At 44.7% G+C, this 22,569-nt stretch overlaps 1 protein-coding gene across 1 annotated transcript; it reads right to left on the bottom strand.

Moving 5' to 3' along the window:
- Window positions 1-12,495: 12,495 nt before the first annotated feature.
- LOC119355566 (amino acid permease 3-like) lies at window positions 12,496-14,731 on the bottom strand. Its single transcript, XM_037622384.1, has 4 exons — window positions 14,244-14,731; window positions 13,919-14,136; window positions 13,650-13,807; window positions 12,496-13,512 (listed from the first exon to the last, which is right to left on the bottom strand). Exons 1-4 carry the CDS (start codon window positions 14,687-14,689, stop codon window positions 12,859-12,861), a joined length of 1,476 nt encoding a protein of 491 aa, XP_037478281.1. The 5' UTR covers window positions 14,690-14,731; the 3' UTR covers window positions 12,496-12,858.
- Between the last annotated feature and the right edge of the window lie 7,838 nt (window positions 14,732-22,569).

Below are 22,569 nucleotides of genomic sequence, written 5' to 3'. Positions count from 1 at the left end.
CACCCAGTTACATTGTGACGTTTGGTAGCACACAAAGTGTTCCTCCGGCAAACGGGAGTTGCATAATCTCATAGTCATAGGAACATGTATAAGTCATGAAGAAAGCAATAGCAACATATTAAATGATCGAGTGCTAAGCTAATGGAATGGGTCATGTCAATCACATCATTCTCCTAATGATGTGATCCCATTAATCAAATGACAACACATGTCTATGGTTAGGAAACATAACCATCTTCGATTAACGAGCTAGTCAAGTAGAGGCATACTAGTGACGTTTGGTTTGTCTATGTATTCACACAAGTATTATGTTTTCGGATAATACAATTCTAGCATGAATAATAAACATTTATCATGATATAAGGAAATAAAATAATAACATTATTATTGCCTCTAGGGCATATTTCCTTCAAAAACAAGTGCCCAAACAAGTACAAGAAGCCAGCACAGGACTCCAAGTCTGTGAATGTCACTCTGAGCAATGATGATGCGGCATCTGGGTATGGTAATTTGTTTACCATACTTTCAGTTTGTCAGTCCACCGACTGGTGGATTGACACTGGGGCCAATATTCATGTGTGTGTTGATGTGTCTTTGTTTTCTTCTTACCAGATCGCACGAGATTGTTCCGTCCTGATGGGGAATGGCTCGCATGCTTCTGTTCATGGTGTTGGCACGATAGATCTGAAGTTTACTTCGGAAAAGATCGTGCAACTGAAGAACGTGCAGCATGTCCCCGTCATAAAGAAGAATCTCGTTAGTGGCTCCCTTCTATGTAAAGAAGGGTTTAAGTTAGTATTTGAGTCTATCAAAGTAGTCGTATCTCGGTATGGACTATTTGTTGGAAAGGGATATGATTGTGGTGGTTTGTTCCGCCTTTCCCTGGAGGATTTCTGTAATAAAGTTGTGAACCAAATTCATTCTAATGTGAACAAATCTGAGGTTTGACATTCACGTCTTTGTCACATAAATTTTGGTTGTATGACGCGGCTAGCTAAGATGGACTTAATCCCGAGTTTCACTTTAGCCAAAGGCTCCAAGTGCCATGCGTGTGTGCAAGCTAAGCAACCTCATAAGCCTCACAAGTTTGCAAAGGAGAGACACCTGGCACCATTAGAGCTCATACACTCAGATCTCTGTGAGATGAATGGTGTGTTGACTAAAGGTGGAAAGAAATACTTCATGACTCTAATTGATGATTCCACTAGATTCTGCTATGTGTATTTGTTAAATACTAAGGATGAGGCTCTACACTACTTTAAAGTATATAAGGATGAAGTTGAGAACCAACTTGAGAAGAAAATAAAACGAGTCCGGTCTGATCATGGAGGAGAGTACTTTTCTAATGAGTTTGATTTATTCTGTGCGGAGCATGGTATTATTCATGAGAGGACGCCTCCCTACTCACCCCAGTCAAATGGGGTTGCCGAACGGAAAAACCGTACTCTAACTGATTTGGTTAACGCCATGTTAGATACATCGGGTTTATCCAAGGCATGGTGGGGGGAGGTTGTATTGACATCATGTCATGTCCTGAATAAAGTTCCCACAAAGGATAATGAAACTACTCCCTATGAGCAATGGGAAAAGACAAGAACTACACTCTCTTACTTGCGCACTTGGGGCTGTTTGGCGAAAGTCAACGTGCCGATAATCAAAAAGCGCAAGTTGGGACCAAAGACCGTGGACCGTGTTTTTCTTGGCTATGCCAAGCATAGCGTTGGCTATAGATTTCTAGTGGTGAAATTTGAGGTACCTGACCAAAAGGTCGGTACAATTATAGAGTCTAGGGATGCTACATTCTTTGAGGATATTTTCCCCATGAGAGATATGCATATCATTTCTAGACTAGAATCTAATGAGACTCCTGAACCTGCCATTCCGATGGAATATTATGAACATAAAAGTAATGAGAGTTCCACGGAGGATGATGAGGAAGCTCCTGTTAGGAGCAAGAGACAAAGGATTGCAAAGTCTTTTGGTGATGATTTCCTCGTGTACCTCGTGGATGATGACACTTCCAGTTCCATTTCAGAAGCTTATGCATCTCCGGATGCTGACTACTGGAAGGATGCGGTCCGTAGCGAGATGGATTCCATCTTGGCTAACGGGACATGGGAGATCACTGATCGTCCTTATGGTTGTCAACCATTAGGATGTAAGTGGGTGTATAAGAAGAAGTTTAGGCCCGATGGTACTGTTGAGAAGTACAAGGCTAGGCTTGTGGCCAAGGGTTATACCCAAAAGGAAGAAGAGGATTTTTTTCGACACTTACTCACATGTGGCTAGGCTGACAACCATTCGAGTGTTACTCGCTTTGGCTGCCTCGCATGGTCTTCTCGTTCATCATATGGACGTTAAGATGGCTTTCCTTAACGGAGAGCTAGATGAGGAAATTTACATGCAACAACCAGATGTCTTTGTAGTAAATGGTCAGGAAAGAAAGGTGTGTAAGCTAGTGAAATCTTTGTATGGCCTGAACAAGCGCCTAAGCAATGGCATGAGAAGTTCAACACTACTCTGACATCTGCTGGCTTTGTTGTGAACGAAGCTGACAAATGTGTATACTATCGCTATGGTGGGGGCAAAGGAGTTATACTGTGTCTGTATGTCGATGACACACTGATGTTTGGGACCCACCTCAAGGTCATTGAGGAGGTCAAGGCCTTTCTATCTCATAATTTTGAGATGAAAGACCTGGGTGTGGCTGATGTTATCTTGAACATCAAGCTACTGAGAAATACTGAGGATGGAATTACACTTTTGCAATCCCACTATGTTAAGAAGATTTTGAGCCGTTTTGGATATTTGTGAAGGAAATATGCCCTAGAGGCAATAATAAAGTTGTTATTTATATTTCCTTATATCATGATAAATGTTTATTATTCATGCTAGAATTGTATTAACCGGAAACTTAGTACATGTGTGAATACATAGACAAATAGAGTGTCACTAGTTTGCCTTTACTTGACTAGCTCGTTGAATCAATGATGGTTATATTTCCTAACCATAGACATGAGTTGTCATTTGATTAACGGGATCACATCATTAGAGAATGATGTGATTGACTTGACCCATTCCGTTAGCTTAGCACGATGATCGTTTAGTTTGTTGCTACTGCTTTCTTCATGACTTATACATGTTCCTCTGACTATGAGATTCAACTCCCGAATATCGGAGGAACACTTTGTGTGCTACCAAACGTCACAACGTAACTGGCTGATTATAAAGGTGCTCTACAGGTGTCTCTGATGGTGCTTGTTGAGTTGGCATAGATCGAGATTAGGATTTGTCACTCCGATTGTCGGAGAGGTATCTCTGGACCCTCTCGGTAATGAACATCACTATAAGCCTTGCAAGCATTGTGACTAATGAGTTAGTTGCCGGATGATGTATTATAGAATGAGTAAAGTGATTTGCCGGTAACGAGATTGAACTAGGTATGAGGATACCGACGATCGAATCTCGGGCAAGTAACATACTGATGACAAAGGGAACAACGTATACCGTTATGCAGTTTTGACCGATAAAGATCTTCGTAGAATTTGTAGGAACCAATATGAGAATCCAGGTTTCGCTATTGGTTATTTACCGGAGATGTGTCTCGGTCATGTCTACATAGTTCTTGAACCCGTAGGGTCCACACGCTTAACGTTTGGTAATATGAGTTTATGTGTTTTGATGTACCGAAGGTAGTTCGGAGTCCCGGATGAGATCGGGGACATGGTGAGGAATCTCGAAATGGTTGAGACGTAAAGATCGATATATTGGAAGGCTATATTCGGACATCGGAAAGGTTCCGAGTGATTCGAGTATTTTTCGGAGTACCGGGGAGTTACGGAAATTTGCCGAAGGGGTTAATGGGTCTTCATGGGCCTTAGTGGAAAGAGAGGGCAGCAAGGAAGTGTGGGGTGCGCCCCCCATAGGCCCAAACCAAATTGGTTTAGGGCTTTGGGGGCCGGGCCCCTCTTTCCTTCTCCCCTCCTCCTCTTTCCTTCCCCTCCTAGTTGGACTAGGAAAAGGGGAACCTAGTCCTAGTAGGAGTAGGATTCCCCCCTTGGGGCGCATCCTATGAGGCCCCGGCCCCCTCCCCTTACTCCTTTATATACGGGGGCAGGGGGCACCCTAGAACACACAAGTTGATCATTGATCCCTTAGCCGTGTGCGGTGCCCCCCTCCACCACAATCCACCTTGATCATATCGTAGCGGTGCTTAGGCGAAGCCCTGCGTCAGTAGCAACATCATCACCGTCATCACACCATCGTGATGACGGAACTCTCCTGTGAAGCTCTGCTGGATCGGAGTTCGTGGGACGTCATCGAGCTGAACGTGTGCTGAACTCGGAGGTGTCGTGCGTTCGGTACTTGGATCGGTCGGATCGTGAAGACGTTCGACTACATCAATCGCATTCTCATAACGCTTCCGCTTACGGTCTACGAGGGTACGTGGACGATACTCTACCCTCTCGTTGCTATGCATCACCATGATCTTGCATGTGCGTAGGAATTTTTTTGAAATTACTACGTTCCCCAACAATTCGGACTGCAAACCTTCTGCAACACCATATGATCCTAGCATGTGAATTCGAAAGTTCGAAGGCACAACTGTAGATCAATTGAGATATTCTCAAGTTGTTGGTTCACTGATGTACCTAGCATGTGCTACTCGTCCTGATATCTCATTTGCTGTGTGCAAACTGAGCCGATTTGTTTCCAATCCGGGAGATGTGCATTGGCATGCTGTTGAGCGAGTGATGCGTTATTTGCAAGGTACTGCGAACTATGGAATTCACTATTCTGGGTACCCGACAGTACTTGAGGGGTATAGTGATTCGAATTGGATATCTGATGTTGATGAGATGAAAGCCACAAGTGGACATGTCTTCACACTTGGTGGTGGTGCTGTTTCCTGGAAGTCTTGCAAGCAGACGATCTTAACCAGATCGACTATGGAAGCAGAACTCACAGCATTAGACACATCATGCGTCGAAGCGGAATGACTTTGAGAGCTTTTGATGGATTTGCTGGTGGTTGATAAACCAGTGCCGGCTGTCCTTATAAATTATGACAATCAAATGGTGATTGCCAAGGCTAAGAGCTCAAAGGACAACATGAAATCCACAAAGCACATAAGAAGAAGATTGAAATCTGTCAGGAAATCAAGAAACTCCGGAGTGATAGCGTTGGATTATATCCAGACGGCTAAGAATCTGGCAGACCCTTTTACGAAAGGCCATCATGGATAGTGATAGAAAATGCATCGAGGGAGATAGGTATGAGACCCACGTAAGTTGCCATGGGGGTAACCCAACCTATGTGATCGGAGATCCTGTGAATTAGGACCTGGGAAAACAATCCAACGGTCAACTGAGGAGAGTATCCTTAATAAACAAATTCCGTTGGAGATGCAGTAATACTCTCAATTCTGTAAGGCAGGCTGACTTTTGTCTTAATGTGTTCCAAAGCTTATGTAAGCAAGATGCTAACCTACAGAGCATTCTTTGGAGGAACACACCTATGTGAGCCCGACTGCTGGTCATAGTCTATGAGATTGGGTAATCTCTGGTAAGCTCATGAGAAGGTACGGAATATGACTAATAAGCTCCACCCGTGGGGTTTAGCCTTCGACAGCCACGTATCAGCTGACAATAGGCGAAACTTCTGCACGCCAAACTGACAATTCAAGGCATAATTCATTGTTCAGTTGTGAAGAAGTCTAATCCTGTTGCTCTAGGTAGAAATTCGACTTAACAGTCTCCACTGAAATTTCTGATATATCAAACATTGTTTGGAACAATTGACAAACTTATGAGCCTCGAGATCTGGTGGGGGGTTGTTGGATTATGGATGGGCTTAGGCCCATATAAGACACTAATCGGCCCATGTATGAGATGACAGGTGGTGGAAAATTTAGTCCCACCTTGCTAGTTGAGGAGAGTTGAGACCCCTTTATAATGGCTGCTCTACCACTTGCCATTGGGAGCTTGGGAAGAGGAGTGGTACATTTGCGTTCCTCCTCCGCCGCCGCCTCGCCTTGCCTCGTCACGACGCGCGTGCGCACCACGGGTTGCGGAAATGAGCCGAAGCTTATTTTTGCTGCTCAGAAACGAATTAATTAATCAGGGATTAATTAACAAGTCGCTAACAGGTGAATAGATGGTTCACTTTTATGTTCTGTACATGCTAGAATGCTTAGGTATAGCTATAAGATGCATATCTTTTATGCCATGCTTATTATTTACTCGTGGATTAGTCCAATCGAAAAAATGCTAATATTTCCAATACACAACAGCAGGAATTCAGCTATGTATAATGAAAACTTTCTTGCACCCCAAATATGTACTTATGGCCAAAATAAAGTAGGTACTCTGCTCTCAGGTATATGTTTGACCGAACAAAATGCAGTCAACTATCTTGATTTCAGACAACAATTAGTATAGCATACCATCTTGCAATAATCTGCCAAAATGTAGGAAAGCATTATTACAGAATACTCCCTTGGTCGGCCTGTCCATAATATAAGATCGTTTTCAAGCTAACATAGTTTAAAAATTGATCTTATATTGTAAAACGGAGAGACTATAATCTAATTTGAGCTACAAGGTGCATTCGCTAAATCATGATAACTAAAGAATTGAAACCGTAGATCACATGGAAGGAAACAGGAGGGGATACGTCTGGCACGCCTCTGGCGCTGGCGCTACTTTTTTTCATGATAATACGTGTTTTATTTATATCATAAAGATCATAGTACAAGCCACGCATATACTGACCTAACAAAATTGAAAAGACAGCAAAATGCCAGCCTTTGCACACAGGAACACCAGCTAAGAAGTAAAATTATAAATAAGACTGAAGAATCATCTGAGCTTGACACCAACGTCTGTCACCTGCCTCTGGCACCACCATAGCAGCCATCAAAAAAGAAAATGACGGATCACCTCCACACCCGACCTCGACGCGGCTCCATCGTTGATATGCAGCTTTGGGGACCTCCAAGGTGGCTCGCCAATAAAGGCGAAGCCATTGCCATTGAACGAATCAGACCGGGGCAACACCCCGGACACCCATTGAACTCCAGATCTGGCACCCCCGCCCAACTAAGACGTTGGAGGAGGAAACCATATCTACCTGCCACGAACTACAAACCCAGATCCACTATCTTCCAGATGCCGTCAATGCAGACCATAATCTGCATCCGTTCCTGAACTACCTCCCACACTCCACGCCGGCGCTGAAGCAAACACCGTTGCAACGGCGGAGCCCGAGGACACAGGTCCACCGCGAGGATGCCGTCGCCGCCGCACCATCCTTGATTGAACAGTCAGGTTTCCAAATCCACCACAAAAGCAAATCGTCTCGTTGGGGAAGGATCTGATGATTTATTAGTCGGTGCCGCCATCGCCACCGCTGAAGCCATGACGATGAACAACCCAAAATCCTAAAGAACTAATGCCTAAAATAATCCACACGCGTGGATCTGGCGACCCCCCTCACCACTGACGACCGAGGTCATCAGCGGAGGGTAGCCGCCGGAGGACGGCGGCGGAGGAAGGCGCTGGAGCTACTTGTTGGCCCAATACTGTAGCATGGGGCTCGTCTTTCTACTTTGTGGTTTCTTTACCAGTTTTAATTACTGTTTGTTGTGGTTTCCTTCCATTTTTATTTTTATTTTTATTTTCTTATTTGGTTTTCTTTGTTTCTTTCTTTGGTTTTCACAGGTTTATTTGGCTTCCATGAATTTTATTCCTTCTTTTCTTTCTTTGTTTTAACACATGACTACATTTTACTATATGTATTAAAAATTTATATTTTACTGTACGCATTACAAGGTAAACATCTTTAAAACTATGTAAACATCTTTCTGCATTATATAAACGTTTAAAAAAATGTAAGAGACATATTTTTGAAACTGAGTGAACATTTTTTTAAATGTCATGCTCATTCTTTTGAATGGTGTAAAACAAAAACAATACCAAACATTTTTATACATTGTATAAATTTCTTTTAAATGGCACGTACATGTTTTTCAAACACATGAAAAATTATGTTGCACTACATGAACATTATAAAATTAACTAAACTATTTTAAAGAATATATTTAGTTAGTTATTTGGAGTACAAACAAAAGAAAAAAAGCAAGACGAATGGCTATAGTGTCGGCCCACAAAACGACACCCTTTAGGCGAGCCGAGCTACTGCCTCACACAAAGTGAGATATAGGTGCACTCGTGCCCTTGGGCTTTCAAGATATAGAGCTTTTTAATGTAGCCCTTCTAGCTCGTCAAGCATAGAGATTAATGCAGGAGTCTGAGTCTCTTAGTGCGCAAGTTCTCAAAGCGAGGTATTATCCAAACTGTTTTCTTTTGGACGTTACATTTGGATCGGTGCCATCTCAGGTTTGGAGATCGATTTGAGAGGAAATTGACATTTTATCTTTGGGTCTCATCAAGCGGATTGGATCGGGGACGAACACTGATATTTGGGGAGAGAACTGGTTACCGAGAGACTATAAACTCGGACTCATATATTGTCGGTCGGTTAACCCACCCTTAAGAGTAGCAGATCTCATTAATCCCACGACCAGGACATGGGACACACAAGCTCTTTCTGAACACTTCATAGCACCGGATGTAGAGGTCATCCAAAATATACCTTTGAGCACCAGGGTTCAAGAAGATTTCTGGTCTTGGCACTATGACAAGCGAGATGTGTTTACTGTCTGTTCCGCCTACAGGATGTTATCATGCATTAAAACACAGAGAGAAGATTGGTTGGAGCATTGCAAGGAAAATTCAAAAGCCAGTCGTGAAGAAGTCTTGGACCTCGCTCTGGAAAGTAAAGGTACCTTCTAAGGTACGTTTGTTTGTGTGGAGGCTGGCTCATACATCTATACTCACAGCTTAAGTTCGTCATGCTCGAAATATGGCTGATTCCCCCATCTGCACTATATGCAATACCGACATCGATTCATGGAGGCACTCATTGCTTAACTGTCGGATGGCAAGGTGTGTGTGGGCCCTTGGAGATGAAGCACTGCTTGAACATGTGATCTCAAACAGGAGTGATGATCCAAAGGTATGCCTTTTTTTGGTTGTTCGATACGCTGAAATAGGAAGACCTAGCGAAGGTTCTAATCACCATGTGGATGATTTGGTGGGCTAGACGATGGGCAATCCACGATCAAGAGTTTCAAAGCCCTCTGTCCACTATGTGCTTCGTAAATAGATACATTGAAGAATTGGAAATTGCCAATGTTCAAGCGAGCTGAGGACAGGTTCCACTAGCAAGGACACCAAGGACAAAGAGATGGATAGCTCCGATCGAAGATGTAGCAAAAGCGAATGTAGATGGAGGAATATCGCACCTCGGAGATAAAGGAGTAGCAGCAGCTCTGATAAGGGACATAAACAATCATTATCTTGGTTCGTCTGTTGAAGTTTTTGAAGGCCTGATTGATCCAACAACATTAGAGGCACGCACATGTTGTGAAGCCCTTGCACTGGGAGAGATCTGAATATATCAAGTCTCACTGTTGCATCCGATTGCCTGGAGGTCATTACGAACATCAAGAAAGGAGCTTCGCCTTTATATGCTCGAGTGTTGAAGGACATTGATATTAGCTCTAGAAATTTTTATTTCATAGATTTCCGTTTTGAGTTTAGAGAAAATAATTTTGAGGCCCACTCGTGAACTAAAGGAGCTGCATCTCTTTCAATGGGTCGCCGTCTGTAGCTAGGGGTTTTGCCGGACGTCGCTTGTATACCTTTTGATATGAACCATGAATAAAACCCTAGTTACCCTAAAAACAAAAATTTGCACACGTGCCCTTTTGCACAACAAGCGAGGGGAGCGCTCGGGATGGCCCGGGTTATTTTTAGCCATCACAGTGCAATTTTTTTCGAGGTTTTACTGTTTGGTTTTCTAACGATTTTAGGAACATTCTAGAAGCTTCAGTTTTACTTTTTTTTCTTTTGCTACCAATTTTTCTTTGTTTTTCTTTAGTGGTTTCTGCCATTTATTGTTTTTAAATAAAAAGGTTCAGAAATTTCAAAAAATGAAATTTTAAAAATTCTACGTGTTTAAACAAACAAGTTTTGTTTGCTTTTTTAAAAAATGTTCAATATTTCAAAACTTGTTATTGTTTTCCAATTTTTTTTTGAAATTTTAAAATAAATCAGGAATTTGAAATGTGTTCGTTTTCCCAAAAAATAGTTTGGAATTTAGAAAATTGATCAATGTATTAAAAAATGTTCTCATTCTGAAATTTTGTTCTTATTTTTCTAAAAATATTTGGAATTTCAGATTTTTTTAAAAATATTCATAACTTCAATAAATGTTCACAAGTTCAAGAATGTTTTTAGAAAAATTAAGAATGTGCCACTGTACCCCATTTTTTTGCTATATACTGGTTTGCTATAGTGTACGCCGGGTCACTACAGTGCATCAATGGAAAAAACACTCGTTTCCAGCTTCCTATAGTATAACGTGAGTGGGTTGGCCCATCAACATGCACCATGTTTGTTTCGCCTAATAGGAGGTCCCTTAAACTTAGGGTGTATTTTTTGTCATTTCCAAATGCTTGCTGACGATGGGATCCCCTGGTGTGAGGAGTTGACCCAACAGGTCTGGGGTGGCCCAAGTCGGCAAGTCCATTCCAGATTATCCACCCAGCTAGGGCATGGTCATGAAGGTCACTTAGCTAAAGCCTGCACCACACATCCACTCGGCTCGACATTTGGTGCGCAATCAAATTATGCACCTTTTCACATGATTATGTTACTTACTGCACTTTCATGCTCTAGAGAGTTAAACTTGGTGAACATATGAACCCTAATCCAGTTTTTAGCATACGAATCACCTTCCAACAATTTTTACATGTTATTTTATTTTTAGTTTTGTTTAGTTTTATTTTTTTAATATTACTTCTCAAAACAAACCTATAGGTAGTTATTGACCAAAAGGGGGCTTTTTTGCCATGTCAATGTATTCGGCTCTAAAGCTCAGGTTAATCAACCACATAAACAAATTTTCTTTTGTGGGTGACTTTTAAAAACAAAATCCTTACTAAGGATAGCATGGTGCAATCCGGCTGGGAGCGGAATATGAAATATATGCTTTGCAACAAAGTAAAGTTGATCAAGCATTCTTTCAATATGCTACAGCATATTATGTGTTAGGATAGTTAATGTACTTTCAGCATTGGGAATTGCGCAGGAGGTTCTTTGTACAATTTTTTATCCTCAAATTAGGTTGGTGTGGATAAATTAATATGTTTTGTAACAAAGTAAAGATAATTGATTGTTTTTGAATATGCTACGGCAAGCTGTATGTTGGGGATGCTGAATGTACTTTTAACATTTGGGGATTGCTTAGGAAGTTCTTGTTATGTATAGTTGGATTACTCTACTTAATTTAATAAAAAAAATAGGCACCTGTGTGACCACCTAGGTTTGGTCACTTCAAAAACTAGAAATGGGACCACTCAGACTTTCTCTAGGGTGAAAACCCAAAATCTTCGATCGCGCGCGACGACAACACTTGTGCTTTGTTTCTTTCTTGGAGGAGTCGCTTTTGGAGAATCATGTTTGTAGCACGGGTGTTGTCTTCGATGATGGTTAGAGTGCTACTATTGCGAGTGGTTCAACATCGTGAAGGGGTCTGTTTTTTTTTCTTCTCTTTTTTATTTTATTTCTTGGCTGTGTGCATCCCTGATGTCTTTGGACATCTGTTAATGCAGAGGCTGAGTGTATTTGGTATCATCAAGATATTAATATATTCCTTTTATCGGAAAAAACAAAATCCACATGATTCTAGTGAGTGTTGGCGTTTCAGATGTCTCACTATTTATCTTATTGTGTTGATATGGAGAAATAAGGTGACAATAGTTTCAATACAACAGACCACTTTCTTTTAGTCACGACTATTGTCTTTTTAAGTCTGACTATTGGTTAAAGTTGTTAGTATGCACCGTCGATGCTTAGTTGATAAATGTTATGAGAAACAATTCAACAAGTTTTATCTTGTTTATGTTTTGTGTGGATGGAGTGTTTCGTCTCCAGTATTGTGTGTTAAGTTGGAGATCACGTCTGTTTGTTTGTAATAAATGTCAAATATTGATTTTAGAATGTAAATCTTGATATTTTTTCTATAAAACTTAGTCAAAGTTAGCAATGTTTGACTTTGATCAAATCTTATATGCAGACTAAAAGAACGAAGGGAGTATCCGAGGGACTGTTTGTAATAAAGTTTTGGCTGGCTCGCCCAAAAAGGGACATTCTCTTGGTGCAGCCAAAATCCATCGGTCTCTCAACGGAAGCAGTCCTAGCGATGGCGTGACAGCCGGTGATGCGAGCGACGGCGCCATAGCCCGAAACACGCAGACAACAAACGAAACGCTAGAGGAGGTCCCACATGCATGCGCCGAAACGACCGGGCCATGCTTTTTCAGTGGACTCGAGTGTGTTTGACGAGAAAAGATTGCCCATGCATCTGGTTTTGGTGGCCTTGTATAATTCGCCACTCCATTGACTTAAACTTCCCGGTCTGTGGAAAAACAGTCGCACGACAAACCCAGCACGTTAGACAGAAGGACACCGGAACGAAAACACACGTTTACACATGCCAAGCGCAGCGGGTGTCACCCACAACCACAACCACGACCACTATGCCACTAGGCTAGCCACACGACTTTTCCACGGGCCGCCCCCGGTGCTACAGTCCGGTTCAGCACCTGACCACCGGACGAAACCTTCTGACCACACACAGTACACGATAATTAGTAGTACATCGAAGCAGTAAAGCGTTGCTCGCCAACTTGGTTGAGTGAGCGGAGCATCGCCGGCCGAGGAGGCCCGGTCACCCCCGGCGGAACGGGTTGTGGGCCTTGAACTCGGCCGCGACGTCGGCCACGGAGCCGGCCGCCGCCACGACGGACACGAGGAGGCACACGGCGCTCAGCGCCTGGAGGAACATCCACCGCGTGCTGCCTCGCGGCACCCGGCGCTGCGCGATGTACATCGACACGGGGAAGTAGACGGTGAGCGGCCAGAAGGAGATGGCGCCGATGAGCCCCACCACGGACCCGAAGAAGGGCATCGCCATGGCCACGGCGGTCGTCACGCACACGTACGCCGTGCGCCAGGTCAGCCGGAGCGGGCACACGGACACGCGGACGGCCGTCGGCCACAGCCGGACCTCCCTCGTGCCCACGAACGCGCTGTCCGGCCAGGCCGCGGCGGCGCGCAGCTCGACGTAGGCGAAGATGGGCTGGGTGATGACCTGGTACGTGCCCACCAGGTGGACGGCGACCGCGGCGTTGGCCAGGTCCAGCAGCCAGAAGGGCTCGTAGAAGCCGAAGCCCGTGAGGAGGTTGTCCGGCGCCCCGTCGCCGAACGCCGCGTACCCCACGCACCCGCACAGCAGGTAGATCACCGTCGTCACCGCCACGCTCACCGCCGTCGCCTTCTTCATCACCTTCGCCTCCGACGGCGCCGCCGCCTTCAGCGTGTCCTGCAACCATAATTAGCATGCAAGGACGGAACAAATCAGCAAACACAACCCACCTGGGTACGACAATCACCGAATTAACAAAGACAGGACAGGTCATTAATTAAGGAAATCGAGATAGTATCTGGACAGCGACTTGCTTGGATCTCGAGCAGGACGATGGAGAAGCCGTAGGCGAAAGCCATGTTCCCAAACGCCTGAAGACTACGCCAGACTTTCTCCATCACCGTGATGCTCTTGCCGGCGGCGTTGATGCCGACGGCCACGCCGGTGAGGCCGCCCTGGATTCGCCCGTTGGCTGAAAATTTTGTAGCAATGTCGTGGTCAGTAGATTCCCTTGATTCAACATGTCGACGACGCGTCTAATTAAGACTTGGTATATACGCGACACCGACCAGAGACCACGTACCTACAATCTGCGCGACGCCGAGGGAGATGCCGATGGTGGAGTAGGTGAAGGACATGACGGTGGCGAGGATGGACAGCCACCACATACTGTCCAAGCCCGGGATCTGCGAGAAGAAGATCTCCATGATGCCGTAGATGGCAATGTACGGGCTCATGGAAGAACTGTTGCAGTCGCCCTTGTGCCCTTCCTTGTGGAAGCATCCCGCCTTCTTGATCGCCCTGTTCGTCGTACCAAATCCAGCAAAAAAGGAATGAGGATTGATTGACAAGATGAAAAATGGTAGGAAGTTGTGGTGGAGTGCGATTTAGTCTAGTTGGTTCCGTACAGCATGCTGACGGACGCGGCGATGGTGATGCCGATGCCGATGCCGAAGAGGTTGACGAACTGGATGGCGCCGCAGAGCTTCACCTTGGACTCGTCCAGGGTGGCGCGGACGGCGGCCATGTAGGTGCGGTTGCGCGGGCCGGACACGGGGTCGCCGGTGCGGTAGCAGTCGGCCAGGAGCGCCGAGGTGTAGTAGATGACGGCGGCGAACAGCGTCATCACGCCGGGGCCGGCCACCCAGCCCAGCTGCGCCACCCCCCACGCCAGGGACAGCACGCCGGACCCCAGCACCGTGGTGATGATGTGCGCGCTGGCCGTCCACGCCGTGCCCGTGCGCCGCGGCCGGCCGTCGTCGTCGAGGTCGTCGTCTACCCGCTTGGACAACCCCATGGCGTCGTAGCCGCCGCCCGCGCCTGTCTCCAACCGCCGCATGTCCACGGTTGCCATGGGGCGAGATGTTGCGGACTTTGTGAGGGAGGGGATGGGAGATTGGAAAGTGGAGGAGGATCGCTACGGAATGAGGCGTATTTAAGCCGCAGGGTTCAGGATTTGTGTACAGATTTGGTGCTGTCACTCTTCTTTTTTTTTCCCTCGCAAAAAAAAGTCTTCTTATTTTTTTGGAAAAGTCTTTTGTTTTTGGAAAGACGCGGGTAGTGATTTATGAAGAATAATGAACGAACCGCTGTCGCATAGAGAACCAATGCTATGGCAATAATTTACTGATAAGCACTCCTAGTTGTCAACACAATTCACAAGAATTGACAAGCATTAGAGTATGGATAATTATAGAACCACTAGTCGGTTCTGTCTCATTGACACATCATCTACGGTCAATGCAAGTAGGATCATCTCTTCACTAGAAAACAAATACTGGGCCTCAAATTTTGGATTTTCTTTCGAGTTAGATTAAATTTTGGATTTATCCTGAAGAATACTGCTCCCTCCAATTCATAATAAGTTCCGCAGATGTAGACCTCAAAATTTGTAATTAACTTGAATAACACTACCTCTACTATGTATTTTAAGAGTTGGGCACAAGTGACATTGTAGCTAAATTGTCGCTACAAAATTGGCATTGAACCAACTGGGTGCTCATCTAACCAATATTCAGACAAAAATGACTACGGAACTTAAAATTTCACTAAAAATGGCATGGAATCCACTATGAGCTCATTGAACCAATATTCAGTTAATGGATGAAAATGACTGTGGAACTTAAAATGTCACTACAAAATGGCATAGCATCAACGTTCTACTTGTCGAACCAATTTAGTTAGTGGACGGAAATGACTTGTTTAGGTGAAACTTACACCAGACCATCCATTTATTCGTCGAATCGATGTATGAGACGGTAATGCAGTTCGATGTACCAATCCAAAATGCAATTATGGAAACTAAAAGTTCCCGCTTTAAAAAGGAATTTTGTAACCATAGGTGTGTCATATGGACTGAGGGATACTTCATCTGAAGAGCAAGGGATAATTCATTTCAAGATTTTGGTTGCGCAGACAAAACTGTTGTTTTTTGTAACCATGAAGGAAGAAAACTGTTTACATTATCATGGAAACAAAGCCATGTGGCGCAAACTGATGGTCGTGACTAACTTATACCCCCTCAATGTGTTACCATATATTTGCTAATTCATTAATAGGTCTCTGACATAGTTTGAGGGCTCTAAGCTTGGTTGGTACAACTGCCAATGTTGATCACTCTGACTCTATAGAAATGTTGTTGCTTCTGATAAGAGGGATATAAATTCTTATAGGCTATATACTTATCTATAAAGAAATCCATGCCTGGTGTATGCTTCAACGGTCGGAGGATCTCAAGTTGTTGAAGGTGGTGTAGTTAGAGCGGTCATCACATCTTTTTTACCCTCCCTACATGACAACATACTGTTCATGCTACATCATCTTGAGCGTTATGTTTCTTGAGTTTTCACTTCCTCTTGCATAAACAAAACTTTGTGTTATTAAAAATTCTTGGGTTTTCACTTCATGTAGGATAAAATATAGCACTACATCTCAAATCATATGTTTTTCCTATTCACATGTTTTAGAATTATACGAACGAATATGCCCTTATTGGTTGTGTGCATCGAGGATGCAGAAGCAAGGGGCCTAAACTATTTGTGCTTGTATTAGCTTGATATGTTCAAAGAAACCAATGAGGACATCCATTTATCAAAAGTTAAAATGTCACTGCTACCATTCATTGATTTCTACAATTTTCTATGCACTAAAGTTATATTCCCAATTCTTGATGGAATTAATGAGGAGCTAAATATTATTATTATCTCCTTTGTAGTTTACTATGTCCATCTAAAAAATCTAAAGTTTCCTGTTTGTAAGCCCCCTTGCTTTGAAAAATAGGCAAACATTTACTGCATTTGCATTGAATTATGTCCAGATTGGTTGTCATTGTAAAACTAACTATTGCATGAAGGGGATATGCATTATGTATTAAGTAATGGTCTAGGAACTAATTAGGTTCTCCTTGGTTATAAGAATTTTGAAGATGAGCGCAATAAACTAAAAAAGGAAGCACGAACCACATGAGAAAAAGGTGCACTAAATTTAGAACAGGCTAAATTTTGGATCAAATTTGAAAGTCTAAAAGGAGTTGCATTTTGGATTGATTTCCTAGGAACTTAGTATACAAAATGTCATATATACCTTGTGTTTCACAATGTATGTCATGTCTTTATACCTATGAGGGGGAAAGACTAGTAATGCTTGATAGAGTCATACAATCATTGGTTCTACATAGCCATACTATTAATCTAGCCGTTATAGCAAATGCAATGTGATTATATCAAATACTATTTAGATTTATGTCTCTGTGTATACATGTGAACAGACATTGTGAAATTTAGAAGGAGGGATGCAAAAGTTTCTATTTCCAGTGAAAGTCTCCGTGTATACGTGTGAACTTAGTATAGAAAATGTCATATATACCTTGTGTTTCGATGCTGCCAGCTTAGTTACGATACCATTGGAAATCTCCTTGTGTAAACTAGATAAAATAATTGTTCTATTTGCAGGGAACATGGGTGTTCATTATTAGTTGGTTTTCATGGCTTGGTTTAACAAGGAAAGCATTTCCGATGAGTGTCAATTTGTAGCTAGTTTAGTTCTAATAGTTGGTTCAACAGTGTCATGTTCCTAACTTGGTTCACAAGGACGAGGGTGATTCAAGAGGGAACTGGGAACTTGGGAGGAGGATAGATACCCTGATTTAGTGGTTTTGGTTTCAAGTTCATGCATTGCAGCCATCGATACACTTCACATTCAGACATCGCCCTAAATAAAAAGTGAAGTCACATGCCATGTGACGGGTTTGGCGACCCCGGACACACACAGACAGACACACACACACACACACACACACACACACACACACACACACACACACACACACGTACCCCAAAGCCCATACTAAGTCATAACCCAGGCCAACTCTACTTCAAGTGCCTTGCTCATCATGACATTCCCCTCCCATTCAAGACCGTATTATCCCTAAGGCTATGTTGTTGGGCCCTCGTGACGCATGTTATCTCATCTTCCCAGCTGGCATGATCCTTCGTGGAGTCCTTCCATGAGATGTGCATGAGGATTCATGGTCTTTCCATGACGTACTATGGCGCACTCAAGGATGACATCTGAAAATGGGAGACATCATCAGTCGTAAGCATCATAGAAGGTTGCCTTTGATCTGATACGCTACATGCTTCTTGAGTTAGGACATGTACATCACTGGGAGCACCTGATTGGAGGCTAAAATTTTTAGTTGGTACGCCACCACACCCACATGATACATGATCATGTAAGGGGGGCATATAAGCAAACTGAAATATTTACACTGCCACGAGTGAAAGGATCGATATAGTTGACTAGAGGGGGGTGAATAGGCAACTAAAATTTTTAGCTTTTCTTTACCAATTTAAACTGTGCATCAAAGTAGGTTGTCTAGATGTGCAACTAGGTGAGCAACCTATATGATGCAACAACAACAAGCACACAAGCAAGCAAGGGATAAGACACAATATAATCTTGCACAAGTAAAGGCACGAGATAACCAAGAGTGGAGCCGATGAAGACGAGGATGTGTTACCGAAGTTCCTTCCTTTTGAGGGGAAGTACGTCTCCGTTGGAGCGGTGTGGAGGCACAATGCTCCCCAAGAAGCCACTAGAGCCACCGTATTCTCCTCACGCCCTCACACAAGACGAGATGTCATGATTCCACTATTGGTGCCCTTGAAGGCGGCAACCGGACCTTTACAAACAAGGTTGGGGCTCTCTCCACAACTTAATTGGAGGCTCCCAATGAAACCACGGAGCTTCACCACAATGGAATATGGCTTTAAGGTGACCTCAACCGTCTAGGGTGCTCAAACACCCAAGAATAACAAGATCCGCAAGGGATTAGTGGGGGGTCAAATTTCTCTTGGTGGAAGTGTAGATCTGGGCCTTCTCAACCAATCGCTAGAAAATCAACAAGTTTGATTGGCTAAGGAGAGAGCTCGGGCGATAATAAGCTTGTGGAGCAACAATGGAGTTTTGGGGGAGAAGAGGTAAGTCTTCTTGGAGAAGAAGACCCCTTTATATAGAGGGGGACACATCCAACCATTATGCAGCCCGCAGCCCGCATCTGGGCGGTACTACCGTTGCCGGAGCGGTACTACCGCTGCCACAATGGTACTACCGCCGTGGCAAGCAGGCATAGGGAAACAAGGGCCGAGGGAGAAGAAGTACACACACTAGGTCGGTACTACTGCCCTGTGGGCGGTACTACCGCCGATAAGCGGTACTGCCGCTCCCTACAGCCACTGGAAAACAGAGGAGGGCAGCGAGCGGAGCGGCAGTTGGAGCGGACGTAGGAGCGGTACTACCACTAATATAAGCGGCACTACCGCGCCCTACTGCTGTCCGTACTACCGCCCCCCTGCGTGGTCCTTTACGGAAACCCAACACAAAAAATTGAGACCACGGCAGGGGCAGTAGTACAAGCGGTACTACCGTCGATAGGCGGTACTACCGCCCTGACCGTGGTACTACCGCTTAGCACTCAGCACCCCTTGTTTTGCGCAGCATGGATACTCCAAAGAAGCAGGAAGAAGGCGAGAGTGCAAGGAGAGTGTGTACGTGATGATTCCACCCATACTCTTCCAAAACATATCCCCTCTTGATAGTACGGTTATCCCTACGACTCAATTCCACCGAAAAGAAACGAGGGAAAATTATCCGTCTAAAGTGAAGTCCTCGAGGGGAAACAATCGCATAGTGCCCTTATATTAGATAACCTGAAAAGCTTAATGCACACGATTGGTCCGCAAAAGTAGTCATCAATCGCCAAAACAAACCAGGGAAAATTATGCCCTCACAATATCCCCTTTTTTGGTGGATTGATGACAACATGGGATTTGCACAAAATATAGTAACTGGAAATTAAGCAAACCAACTCCCTACAAAATATAGACGGGTTCCCCCTAGAGGTGTGCACCAAGGAAATTAGCATGAAAGGCTATGTGCACATCTTTAGGATCAAACTCCCCCTATATTTTATACACATGCAACATCCTTGCATATAAGAATAATAACAAGTACAGCTAAGCAAGGACAAGCATGAGAGCAATAATATAAGTGCCGGTAATGATGCATCTCATAAGATAACAGAGTACTTGAGACTAAAGTAGATAAGATAGGGTAGTTCACATATGTGTTACACCATATGGTCTCACTCATCACCGAACAGAGTTCAAAACAAGAAAGCGAACGAACACAACGAACACACAAACATAAAACCCAAAGCAAATCCCTAACTCTCCCCCTTTGGCAGCAAGACACCAAAGGGAAAGGGATGACACGAGACACGATGGTAGTAGATCTCCATGGCATCACCAGCCATGCTCCTCCTCCTCCTCCTCCTCAGAGTCCTCTGTAACATGGGGAGAAGCGCGAACTCCGTTGTCCTCCTCAGTGTCAGACCACGAGCAATGCAATCTGGTCCAAGACTCCTCATTAGTGATCCGCTCCTCAGAGCCACTAGCAACCTCAATGCCAACCTGTCTCATAATGGCCTTGTCACGACTACGAGCCATCTTGGCCTCCTTGTGAGCCTTGTACTGGCCCTTGGCCTGAAGGCAGAACAGACGCTTCATCTTCTCCTTGAGTTTCTTCGCCCAAGAGGGATCCTCAAATGGGGGCACATACTCCTGCCCATCATCATCCTCATCATCTGCATCAGATAAGACAGTCTACTGCACTGGAGGTGCCGAAGTAGACGTACTCCACTTCTCCTTCTGACGCAGCTCGATAGTATCATGAGAAACCATATTGTCCGTGACAAGCTCCTCATCTGGAAACTTGGCTACCCAAGTGTCCTCGATAAGCTGCATAAGATAGGGTCCATAAATGATGCACTTCCGCTCCATGACAGTAGGGTGAAGTTCAGACCACATCACATGTGACACATCCAGCACCTGCTGAGAGCCCTGCTCTTCTTGACAGAATAGAAGCAAGTCAACAAGGTAAGAGTGCACCTGATCCAAGTTGCCGACCCGAGGAAACAGGGTGTTCTGGAAGATCCGATGCATGATTTCTAGGAAGGGCCAGAGCTCATAAGAAACCTTCCCAGTCTCAGACACCTTCCTGGTAGAATAGGTCCAAAGCTTTTCCTTATGGGTAGCGGCAATCTCCTTATGTGGGCGAAACCCAAGTGGGGTCTGGGCACCCTCATCATTGTACGATAAGCTGACCATGAAGTCCTTCCATGGTGCGGACAAAAGACGACCATTGGTCATCCAAGACAGAGTGCGGGCCGGATCATGCCCAAAGTGAACGGTGGCAAAGAACTGGGCCACGAGCTCGACATCAAAGTCCTTGTTGAAAGTAATGATCCTCTTGATATCCAACTCCTCACACCTCTGTAGAGCATTCCCAAAGTATCGCAAGTCCTTCTCCATGTGCGAGAGATCGACAGACTTGACCTTCACAAACAAGTTCTTCTTTTGCTTCAAGACATCGTGATAGATGGACTGCTGAAACCTGTTCCAAAATGGATGGCTCTGAAGAGCAGGCTCCTGGTCCACATGGTAGGGATTGTGCTTCCTCTTGGTACAGAACTCTATTGCAGACATCTGATTAGCATGCTTGCGCCCAGCGAAGGTCTTTGATGTTGGGACCTTGGCCTTGCGTTTTGGCGGCTCAGTCGAGCCACCCTCAGCAACAGTAGCAGCAGCCTCTGGTGCATCCGAAGAGCAATAACGCTTGTAACCTGTTGCATGTTCTAGATTCTTGCGGCAAGCCTGATGCCCGGAGCTACTACCACCTGAAACACACACACACACACACACACACACACACACACAAGAACCACAAGAGCAAGAGAGCATAAGCCAAGGAAAGACAAACACCAAAGATGGAAAATTAGGTAGAGACACATGGGCATTGGCATCTCAGAGCGGTAGTACAGCGCACCAGAGCGGTAGTACCGCTTATAAGCAGTAGTACCGCTAGGGTGCAACGGTAGTACCACCGGAGCGGTTGTCAGCGGGCTGACACCTACCGCGGCAAGATCCGGTACTACCGGATATGCAAAAGTCCATATTTCTATACCTAATTAATCATCAATCTACCTAGTCTAGCAGTCTCCCAAGTCCTTCCTAAGCCTCGATTCAACAAACAAATCCAGGAATGCAATGATTATAGCCCAAAACCTAGATTCAAGAAAGAGAACCAAGGGAGAGAAGAACGGGGGCAATACCGGCATCCATGGCAAGAGGAGAGGGTGGGGAACGATCCCACCGATTGGAACCGAGGGAGACGGCCTAGATCCGGCGGCCCAACGGCGGACCTCCGGTGCTTGGGGGCTTGCCTGAGAGAGGAGAGGACGAGGAGATGGGGCAAACTGAACGGGTATGGGGGAGTGGAAACTCCCCCTGCCCGATACATATCCCACATACCCAGACCTAAGCGGTAGTATCGTGCAGGGCGCGGTAGTACCGCTTTGGTGCAGATCTGAAGCATAATGCGCCCAGCTATACCGCTCCACGGTAGTACCGTGTCGGCAGGGCGGTAGTACCGCTCTGCTGCTGCGGTAGTACTGCTCAGGCGCCCCGAAGCAGGAACAAGGGGGAAAAGATGGCTTACGCATGACTAGAAAAAAAATAGGAAGAACACACAAGACACAAGACAAGCCAAGACAAACCCGAACACGACCACACTAGAGCACAACCACTCAAAAAGAGAAGCACAAGCAAAAGGAAACAACATACAGACAAACTCTCTAGAAGAGAGGGCGATGGTCGAGACCACCTATGTTTGAGC

The sequence above is a fragment of the Triticum dicoccoides genome, chromosome 2A (assembly GCF_002162155.2).
Source record: "Triticum dicoccoides isolate Atlit2015 ecotype Zavitan chromosome 2A, WEW_v2.0, whole genome shotgun sequence".
NCBI lineage: Eukaryota > Viridiplantae > Streptophyta > Magnoliopsida > Poales > Poaceae > Triticum > Triticum dicoccoides.
The sequence above is the reverse complement of the archived record's forward strand: the minus strand, read 5'-3'. Positions and strand labels throughout refer to the sequence as shown.